The sequence below is a fragment of the Papaver somniferum genome, chromosome 7, assembly GCF_003573695.1.
Source record: "Papaver somniferum cultivar HN1 chromosome 7, ASM357369v1, whole genome shotgun sequence".
NCBI classification, from domain to species: domain Eukaryota; kingdom Viridiplantae; phylum Streptophyta; class Magnoliopsida; order Ranunculales; family Papaveraceae; genus Papaver; species Papaver somniferum.
In genome coordinates this window covers 25,340,153-25,351,491 of record NC_039364.1, presented here as the reverse complement: position 1 = coordinate 25,351,491, position 11,339 = coordinate 25,340,153, and the positions used below count along the sequence as shown (strand labels likewise).

Here is an 11,339-nt window from a genome sequence, read left to right as displayed (position 1 = left end):
CTCATTTATAAGTTCATATCTCATTTAATTTCCCTTACCCATCACAAATAAAAAGCTACAAAACAGTAAAAGAACCTTATAGTACTTCATTTTTGCAAAAGCCTTTATGTTAAACAACTGAATGAAAGAAAAATCTTGTACTACTTAACCAGGGGCTTCTGATGAACTTGAACGTGCTATATTTATATAAAACAAGTTCAAAGTACTGTAGCACACCTTTGAATATTTCTTTCACAATCCCCTAGAGAAATATCTCAATCGTTAGCGCAACCAATGATTGATCATTAGTCAATTACGATTGCTTGTTATCAATGGCATATGCAAGTATATAATTGTTGATGGTGGTTTTTGAACAAGGGGTAAAACCGTAAAACCTCACGTATAGCATGACGTCACCGGTGACACTAGCACATTTATTAGAGCATTTAACGTGCTTATGTCAAAATTACCAGGGTACCCTTTTTCAAATACTAAATTAGGATTTCGATGCGCGAAATCCTAAGTTCACACATACCGCACAATCATTATGCAAAAAACATGGCAACCATGCCAAATGCACGCACCGTGCAATCATTGTGCAGAACATAACAATCGCACGCACCGTGCAATCACTACGCAAAAGCATGGCAATCATGCCACTCACACATGTCACGCAATATACCAAATGCACGTACCGTGCAAACATCGCGCAGAACATAGCAATTGCACGTACCGTCGATCATTGCGCAAAAGCATTGCAAAATGCCAAAATGCATGCACCGTGCACTCATCACACAAAACATAGCAATTGTATGTACCATGCAATCATTGTGCAAAATATGGCAACCATGCCAAACCACAAATAAACACGCAGGATATGGCAACCGTGCCAAAGCCGCCACACGCGCCATTGGTACATGTCGTGCAACCCTTGCAACCTGGCATGCCAAGCCGTGCAACCTAGGGCCAAAGCCGTCACACGCGCCATTGGCACATGCCGTGCAACCCTTGTAACCTGGCATGCCAAGCCGTGCAACCTAGGGCCAAAGCCGCCACAGGCGCCATTGGCACATGTCGTGCAACCCTTGCAACTGGCATGCCAAGCCGTGCAACCTAGGGCCAAAGCCGCCACACGCACCATTGGCACATGCCGTGCAACCCTTGCAACCTGGCGTGCCAAGCCATGCAACCTAGGGCCAAAGCCGCCACACGCGCCATTGGCACATACCGTGCAACCCTTGCAACCTGGCATGCCAAGCCGTGCAACCTAGAACCAAAGCCGCCACACGCGCCATTGGCACATGCCGTGCAACCCTTGCAACCTAGAGCCAAAGCCGCCACACGCGTCATTGGCACATGCCGTGCAACCCTTGCAACCTGGCATGCCAAGCCGTGCAACCTAGGGCCAAAGCCGCCACACGATCCATTGGCACATGCAATGCAACCCTTGGAACTTGGCACGCCAAACCTAGGGCCAAAGACGCCACACGCGCCTGATAGACACATTTTTGTGTCTAATTTGATCTCAATACTATATATTGTTGGCACTCGATTTTGTACTAATTTTGTTATTTTATGTATTTGTAGGTATTTTTTGGAAATAAATATTTTTGGAAAATTCGGCTCGAAAAGTTGATTTTGGCACCCGGAGGACACGTGTTATTCGGGCTCCCAAGTTTGGATAAGGGGTAACCTAATTACTAAGGGGCACCCCCAGGTCACCCCCAAGGCATCTGCTATTTGCACCCCAGTCCAGGATAAGGGGCACCTTCTTCAACAATTTGAAAACTGAAAATTGGCGGGAAACGAAGAACAGTTTTGCATGATGTTTGATCGAGAAAATGAAGAGGTTGGAATGCGATTCAATCGCTGAAAATTGGCATTAAGATGTGATATGACATAGGGAAGACATTTTGGGCATCGAATTTGATCGACTTTGGCTGGAAAGCTCGTTTTAATTCACGAGCTCAAAACAGAGCAACACGCACTGTAAGCAAGCAAAACTGGAGTTATAGCGTGCATGGAGGAGTTCTACTAGCATTGGACGAGTGCTGAGGCGTGGAGAAGGCAACTGGGAGTGTGCAGGAAGCAAGAGTACGTAAGAATCTTCTATTTTTGGCAATTATTCCCTATTTTTGGACAGCGGCGATAATGAAGATTATCTCGAGTTATGGCGAGATTAAACGCGCCTGTTGGGTATAAAAGGACCCCTTGGGTTTAGTAGAGATGTTGTCGAGAGTCTGGGGGGCTGAGGAGAGCCAGAGAAGAAGAAATTCGAGTTTTCCCAAACTCGGTTTCTGCTGCTGCTGATGATGATGAACACGAAGAACGAACTCGCAGCAGCAGTCGTTTATCAACAGTGAAAGAGACTCACAGGCGTGGGTCGTAGGTGTGGGTCTTAGGGCTTCAGTAACAATAGCACCTCTTCTCTGTCGTTTATGTTGGACGCCTTCTGTGGGTCACAGAATCCTGTTTTAGAACATTTACTTATCTTTCTCTTCATTGTAAAACACTTTTGAGCATCAATGAAATATTTTGAGAGGTTTTTCACCATGATGAGCTAAACCCAACACTGGGACGACGGAGGAGGCCGCGTTTCATCCATGTGGTAATTTAAATTAATTCTTTATTTATTTTTTGAACCAATTTTAATTGAAATAAGATTTTAAATTAATTACTTGTGATTTCATTTGATGGAGTATGCTTAGTCCTAGGGATTTTTGATATGCCATGCTTAAGAAATACAAGTAATATTTTATAAAATCTATCTTGGCAATAAACTAGAGTTAATATTTGTTTTGTTTTGAACTATAATCGCCTAGAATTAAATTCTGAACCACTTGAAAATGAAAAATGGCCGAATCTTTAGTCCTAGTACTCTTGCCCATTGTGACAAATATTGTGTATATATTTTTATTTTTAAATCTTTACAAGTCCGAGCAACGAACTTTTACTACCACTTTCAAAACTTCAACATCGCCAAGGTCACATGCCATGCAACCCTTGCAACTTGGCATGCCTAGGGCCAAAGACGCCACACACGCCATTGGCACATGCCATGCAACCTTTGCAACTTGACATGCCAAGCCGTGCAACCTAGGGCCAAGGCATACCACACATGCCATTGGCACATGTCGTGCAACACTTGCACTTTGGCATTACCACTTGCACCCGACGTGCTACCCAGGACCAAGGCGTGCCACACATGCCATTGGCACATGTCGTGCAACCCTTGCACTTTGGCCTGCCGCTCCTACATCGAAGGCCACGATTCCTCTTATACAAAATCTCAACCGTCGAATGTCGCCACTGAGACGGAAAGTCTCTCAAGCTCAACTTATCAAACACCAGCGACATGCTACATGTTTTCCACGAAAACACTCGAGACATCAAAACGTATGTCACAAACTGGGGGATGCTCATTAGGGTTTTGGTTTGGCAGTCTACAGCGTGCGGCATACACAAATGCCCGTTTCAAGAAGGTGTAATAAGAATAAAACGGTTAGTAAAATGCAGGAAGTAATGGTGAACGCTCTTTCATTATGGAACATCAATTCCATCAATACCAGGCGTTACCACCTCTTCCCATTTAACTCATCCGTTTTTTTTTTCTTACGAGGCCAGAGTACGTTTCACTTAGACTTGTATAAATAGGTTTTACCTATTTCCACCAAAACACAGGTTTTTGGTCAGGGAGAAATACAACACTCAGAAAGGAAACTCTTGCTAGCTTTCTCAAAGCTTTCATCTTCTAGTACAAGTCAAGTAATACTCTTCCAGAACTTCTCTGGTCTCAACACTCTCTTCGCTTCCCTCCCTAAACCATCCCTTCTCCTCCTCTTTGTGACCGAAGGAAATCCGGAACGACCATTTCTTGGTTTAGGCCAGATTTGTATAGATTGATCTCTCGAATCTAAAGTACTCCCGTGTAGTACATTTGTTTCTCACCCACTCACCGAAATTATCAAAATCAGCAGAAACAGTTTTTGCCCATAAACAATTGGCGACCACAGTGGGAGATTGATCTTTCGGTTACAATATCAACTTTCAAAAATCGATCTCATACTTCGATCCAGACATCAGGATGGCAGAAACAAGCAATCTATTTAGGGATTTACAACTCGACTGCCAGACAACCTGATTACCAGTCGTAAGCCGCAAGAGATGGTTCGGGACTTCACAATAACTGAAAGCAAACGATTCGGTCACCAGGAAACTCCAAAAGCGACTGGGGACTTTCCGCAGTCACGACAACACTGCATACAAAATCGGTTTTACACGAGAAGGATCTTGTTTTCATCAGAAGACCCAGGAAAACTGAGTAAGTCCAGACTAGACGGAATATACGATTTATTCTCTTAGGTTCTCGATAAGACCATCGTGTTATTTGATATTATGCCAACTACCGACACACACTTTCATTAAAGCAATATCATATTCGCAAGTCACAACCAGAGCAATACTAATAAAACCATTCATTTCAAAATAACCCAATATCCTCATAAAATACCAACCATCTATCAAAATCAATTAAACGTTAAAATAGGCACTTTGTTTGCCTTTCAAAAAAAAAAGAGAGAACCTAAGCGAAAGTTTGGAAAAGACAGAGGAACATTCAGGGAAATTTATCCAACAGGGGTCTGCTCTTCTTAGAGAAAGCCTCCCTTGCATCCTCGAGAGACGATCTCTTCAGAGTCAACGTCTTGTACAATTCTTCGACTTATGCCTCCTGTTGTGCGATTTCATATGTAGAAAGACTCTCGGCTACTACGGTTTTCAATTTCTGGATCTCAGCAAAGCCCTTGACGAACCACGAAGCGTTGAACTCATTTTCTATGCACATATCACGATGATACTTCCAACTGACGATGACATCCTCAGAAACGGTATGGCCGGTCACTTCACACATATCCTCGATCGAAGACAGAGCTTCCTCCACACGTTTGACCAGCGCAAATCGACTGGTGATCTTCCTGGTTGTGGCGATATGTACATACCTTTCCCAGATTTTGGTGTACAACACCTTGTACTTAGCCAGCACGCTGAAGCCACCGACCAGCACATGACCTGGATAAGGAACCAAGTACGGGGGATCGAAAGTGGCGCCTGCAACCATACCCACAGCCGGAAATGGGTTCTCTTCCACGCTTTCGTTGACAGTCGTCATAGCATTCTCCGTTGTTCGAGCCGCATCCATGCCTTTCGTCTGATCAACCTCCATCTTCGAAGCACCAATAGCAGTCGCTGCAGCTAAAGAAAAATCTTCACAAGCCTCTATCTCAGAATCGTCTCCAGAATCATATCCTTCCTCAGATCCTTCCTGTAATCTTGAGTTAAACGTTTTCGAAAAAGAAGAAAGAAAGGAAAAAAAAACATGTGCAAGACTCACCGATCCGCTTCCCGAAGAAGATCCAGTGCTGCTGTGAGAAGAGCTACCTTCGTCTTCTAAACTCTTCTGTTTCTCTGACTCTTTCCTAGAGGGCTCAACACTGCCGGCCTTTATCGGAAGAGGTGTTATTTCCTGACGACGAGCAAGCGCAGTAAAGGCATTCACACTACCGAAACCCTGGTAGGAACAAGATGCAAAAGTTCAGAAATAAAATGAAGATTTACATGTTTTAGTTGAGCCAGGGGAGACACCTACCTGAATATTGGAAGAATTGAAAGACACGGGGGTCGCCGAGTCTGTCAAAACCGACCGAAATCCACCAGCGCGATTCTTCGACCTCCGTTCCTTCACCTAGTGACTGTCCATGTTACCAGGCGACTTCCGATTAGTTGCAGAAGGATCCCTCAACATTGGATGCTTTGTCAAAACCTCAGGGGAGGGTATACAACGGGCATTCACCACCATGTGATTCACAAAGTCGCGGATAGTAGGGAACTCATCTTGCTAGAACTCATTATACTTTAAGGTCGTTGAAGAAACTCTTTCCAAGGGAAAAAAGGGTAGATGTGTACCCGGTACAAGAACGCTGGCATTGAAGACGACCGGCAACGGATTCTCTGAAGCAACTGGCTGACGAGCAAAGGGGATCCCTTAGTCGAAACCCATGTGACGGGCAGGACAATCAATATTATAAGAAGCCACTTGGAAAGACCCCCTAAAGAAAGACGGCATACAACCAGACGTGCAACTCCACATAAACAAGTTTTCACCAACACTCAGGTTACCTTCGGAAAGCAAAGTCATATTTGGAGCAGAAGCAAAGGTGTTAACCTGAACTACAAACGCATGCACCGGGGCCCACAGGCGAAAATTGACTTCGTGCGACTTGTCAAGGAACCTAATCAAGTTCGATCCGACTCTTGGACGCATGTTCACCCATCGGAGAATTCTGGAGCCACCCCAACTCGCGGGAAGTGAAGACAACGGCTTCAGAGCATATTTCTCAAAATGCTCCCACAACCACGCTTGAAGGAAGGCAACATGAACATACGATTCCACTTTCATATAACCGTTTGAAACACGCATGTCCGCAACCAGGTGATCCAGATGTGTATACAGAGAACCAAGGAACAAGCTACCAATGGGGAGAACTACGCCTTTCGCTAACTTTATGTCAATCATCAGAAGCTCTTGTCTTATCTCTTTCTTGCTGGAACCGTCATCGAAAACATCCCTGGACAACCAGAGAGCCAAGAATGCCGCAACATGAAGTGTACTATTCTTTTGACTCGGGTTCAGCTCGTCCGGGAACCATTGGGACACCCATCATCCGTAGAAGCACTTTTCGTTCTCTCTCCGAACGAAATCCTTCGACTTCGCAACAAGAATGGATCGCATCTTTTTTTCATCTTCTGCCAGTTGGATATTTAGGTTTCATGTTACGGGAAGATTCAACAGAAGAGCCACGCTTTCTAAGGAGAAAGTCATTTCACCCCACCTACATATGATGGTATTTTCAATGATGTTGTAGTAAAGAGTTCGTTGAGGCTTGTGAAGGAAATGAATTCTAGACTTAATAGAACTTAAAAATATAGAAAACTTAACTCAAAATTGATTTCAAGTGATTGGAAAATAACCAAGACACTAGAATCCACTATTACACATGAATGATGTCAAATATTTCATAACTCTAATTATCCTTTTAATCCTTTATTTCTTAATCCACAAATAATCAAACATATTCTCAAAAATTAATTGTATCCCCTAAGCATAGATTATCTAACCAAAGCATAACCTATCTAATTGAATCACAACTAATGAAGAAAATTATGTAAACTTTTAAGAACTCTGCAAAAGCAGTGATTGAGTGAATTATAATTAAATATTAGAGAAAATGAAATAGTTACCCATTGTTCATGTGTGAATAGCTTCATACATTGCCTTGGTTACGAGAGAAATAGCCGCTCATCATGTTGGAAACACGCTCAAAAGTTGATTTCATTTATGCTCAAAGGGTTACAAATGATGAATAAGGGAGAATTTTAATAAAAATCTGGTTTGCAACGCTTATAACTGTTGCAAAAACCGTTACAAAGAGCCGTCACTGTTGCTGTTGCGTTTTTAAGTCTGCCTGTAAAATTCGACCCACGGAATGAGTTGCTGTCACTGTTCAAAAACGACTGCTGGTGCAGGTCTGTCCTTCGTGTTCTTCAGTTTTGCAGCAGCAAAAATGGCAGCTCTGCAAATTTGATTTTTCGCTCTGTGGTGCTCTTTTTTCTCTCCCAATCTCTCCGCCTCCCTTCTCTATGATCCCCTCACCCTATATATACTCAACAGCAGCAAAATATCACGCCATAACTCTCACAAATTTTCATTAAACTCGGCAGTGAAGAAAAATATTCTGGGATTCTTCCCTGTTTTAGCTTTTCACGTGTTTCTACAGCTGCAAAATCTCCTCCTTTATCTTCTTCACGGTCCAGAGTGTTGCTAGAGTCATCATACACGAGCAGAACACGCATAAATCTTCCAAAACCCGTGAACTATTCTTCTCATGCACGGGCTGCCCTGATTCCTTGTCACGGATTTTCCATCCAAATTTAATCGAAACAAACACCCATACCAGCTCTTTTATGACATATCACAACCAATGTAGTCGATATCGGATTCCGGTTTGTCTCGGTCCCGAGCGAGACACTGGTACAACGTTGTCTCGGGGAGATTCCGTTTCCAAATCTCGGTGTAATCTCGGTTCAAACTTTTATATATATAATTTGATGGTTTAATGGACAGATTATTACACTTCATATTACTGGAGCACTGAATGCAGTGTTGTCTGCTGAGCATAAACAAGAGATGTGTCGTTGTCTTTACAATCATCAGGTGAGTGAAACATTTTCCGATTTTCTTCTGTCTTTGTTTGTGGCTTGCCTTGTTTAGAATCACTGAACACTATTTAGTTTTGTGTTGTGTGCATATGTCAAACATTTGACTGTGAATTGATAAATGTGGACTGTAAAATGAAGATGGGGGTTGGGGTCTACATACTGAAGGACCAAGTACAATGTTCGGTTCATGCCTAAACTATGTTACTATGAGATTGCTTGGAGAAGGAGCTGATGATGGAGAAGGGGAAATGGAAAAAACAAGGAAATGGATTCTGGACCATGGTGGTGCTGCTGCTATAACATCATGGGGGAAATGTGGCTTTCAGTACATAATTTAACCTCTTTATTGTGTTTTCTTTTAAAATTAGAGGGGAATAGACAATGTTCGTTAGGAGTTTCTAGTTCTTTTTGACTAATTCATTAATGGTGACATGTGTTAGAAGTTTTTGAATGGTCCGGCAACAATCCACTTCCCCCGGAAATATGGTTACTTCCTTGTTTTGCCTTTCCATCCAGGTTTCTACTTATCCTTCATTTACCGAAGAATTTATAATATATGTTTTCAGCTGAAATTGTAATCTGTTTAATAGAGCACTTTGTAAGTAAGCCATATGCCTAGCTTTTCAGTGCACTACCCTCTCTCGGCCGGAATTCCGGTTCGTTTCCGCCTCATCTCGGCCGGAATTTCGGTTCGTTTCCGGGTACTTTCCGTCTCAGCGGAAAGTTGTGTTTCGTTTTATGTTGGTCCGAAAACGGAAATACCGCCGGAATTCCGTCCGAGATGTCCGAAATCGACTACATTGATTACAACTCACATCTCCACCTGCAATGTAATCTCATCCTATGTAACTCATTCACACAATTCTGACCTCCTCCCTGTCTTCTACAACACCACCAGGTTCATTTCTAATACCATCAACACCTGCAATCCATACTCAGTTCAGCACTACCACTAAACTCAGCTCCAACTCCCAAGTATCTCACAACACACTATCTGAGATACAAACTCAGGAATTCTTACAACACCACCATTTCATCCAAGACTCCCACCATCTGCTCATATTCAACTTCTCCACCATTATTTCAGTATCTACAACACAAATAACCTCTCAACTTCCGATCATTCAACCCTAATCTCCACCATCTTAATTAAACTTATCTTATCCATTTCATGTAATCATTTCTTTCACTGCCATCAACCCATGAGCTGCTACAACTCAGTTAAGTTCAACACCACCAACTGCGGCTATAAAATTAACGCTAGGGACTCAACTCCATCTGCGACACTAATTTAGATCCATGCCAAACCCATTTTACAAAAGCATAACACTTCTCTAGTCCAATTGTACATCCCATTTACATGCCACCATAACCACTACACACCCTCAATTCAAACATAATAACCATTACATCAAACTTAACACCAACTCAGCTCTAGCATCATCAACTTATTTAGCTTCAACCTAATTCATTTCTACCAACAATCCCCATTTCTGCAAAAGCTAGTTTTCTACAATAACCACTTTCCTCTTTACCAATTCAATAACATAGTTATTTCCACTTCAGCTACAAATTCCTCCACTAGCTCCATTACATTGACTGAAACTCAATACAACCATCACCATTCATCCAACTGCCTTAGTCCCCTATGAGATTCCAAAACTCTAAATTGCAGATGAAAAAAATACTCAAACCCCCCCTTCACCTAAGTCCAAATCTTTCACCACAGACTCAAATACATAATAGACACCCTAATTAGTACGAACCCTAATTTCTGCTTTGATTTAGGGAAGAACTGAAACCCTAATTTTTTATGAAATCGAACTTAAACTTCATACAACCATTTCTACCCTAATTAACAGCAAACCCAGGAAATAATTCATCGAATCAAACTCAATTTCATATCTAAACTTCAATCAATTAAAAACCCTAACTCAACTTACCATTTCTCTGCTTCTTCATGATTCCCAGCAGCAACATCTCCTTCGTTTTTCACAGAGAATAACTCAATCTTCATCTATGCAACTTCACTAGTTGATTCCCTCAAAATAAATCTGAACTTTGTCGCTCGAGATTAAACAGGGACAGTTGAATAGAAGAGAAGGAGAAGAACGAAGAAAGAGAAAGGAAAAGAAGAAATAAGAAGATGATAATGATTTCCTCTCGACTTGGAGTAGATAATACTAAGGCTAAATTACTGATATACCGATTTGGATATGGGCAGCCCATGTCGGCTAGACCGCAAAGAGACATTTTACTCTTCATACAACATCTGATGTTATCTTCTTCATCCGGTGTCTGAATGACACGTTCGAGTAGTCTATTTCGCGTAACATTTCGAGATCTATCTAGCGGTACTAGTTTCCTATCTAGATCGTTGTTAGATTAATTTTTATTAATTAAGGTTTAACTCTAGATAATCGAGTCATTAGTGGCTTGGTCGACTCTTGACTGGTCTAATAACGTTGACGAGCTTGAGGGTCCTTACATTTCCTATTCACTTTGATTTATCTTAAGACGGAAACAAAACCAGAATAAACATATCCGTGAGAGACAGATTTGTTTATAATTCTTCGACTTTGGGTCGTAGCGACTCTTAGTTGTGGGTGAGATCATCTAAGGGAATCACTTGTGCAGAGTCCTGATGGGATTCAAGAGGCGTAAGGAACGCGAATGTACCTTAACCGGTGTGAGAGTTGGTTAGTCTCAACTACATTCCAGTCTGAAGTTAACTTGTAGTAGGCTAGAGTCTGTAGCGGCTTAATACAGTGTTGTGTTCAAATCTGGACTAGGTCCCGGGATTTTTCTGCATTTGCGATTTCCTCGTTAACAAATTTTTTGGTGTATGTGTGTTTATGGGTGAAAATCGTTTCTGCTGATTTTGGTAATTTCGGTGAGTGGGTGAAAACAAATCTAAACCCTAAACAAATGTACTGCACGGGAGTACTTTAGATTCGAGAGATCGATTTGTACAAATCTGGCCTAAACCAAGAAATGGCCGTTCCGAATTTGCTTCGGTCACAAAGAGGAGGAGAAAGGCTGGTTTAGGGAGGGAAGCGAAGAGAGTGTTGAGACCAGAGCAGTTC

General features: G+C 42.2%; 1 protein-coding gene across 1 annotated transcript; it reads right to left on the bottom strand.

The window, feature by feature from the left end:
• Positions 1-4,481: 4,481 nt before the first annotated feature.
• Positions 4,482-10,270, bottom strand: LOC113294391. The gene is made up of 4 exons (XM_026542789.1): positions 10,197-10,270; positions 6,305-6,602; positions 5,369-5,545; positions 4,482-5,299 (listed from the first exon to the last, which is right to left on the bottom strand). The coding sequence occupies exons 1-4, from the start codon at positions 10,268-10,270 to the stop codon at positions 4,700-4,702; spliced, it is 1,149 nt and encodes a 382-aa protein (XP_026398574.1). The 3' UTR covers positions 4,482-4,699.
• Between the last annotated feature and the right edge of the window lie 1,069 nt (positions 10,271-11,339).

Coding starts and splice junctions, on each gene's coding strand:
- LOC113294391 (XM_026542789.1), bottom strand. CDS start 10,270: ATGAAGATTGAGTTATTCTCTGTGAAAAACGAAGGAGATGTTGCTGCT. Junction 6,603..10,196: donor CATGAAGAAGCAGAGAAATG/GTAAGTTGAGTT, acceptor CTGGTTGTCCAG/GGATGTTTTCGATGACGGTT. Junction 5,546..6,304: donor GCTCCAGAATTCTCCGATGG/GTGAACATGCGT, acceptor TGTTCCTACCAG/GGTTTCGGTAGTGTGAATGC.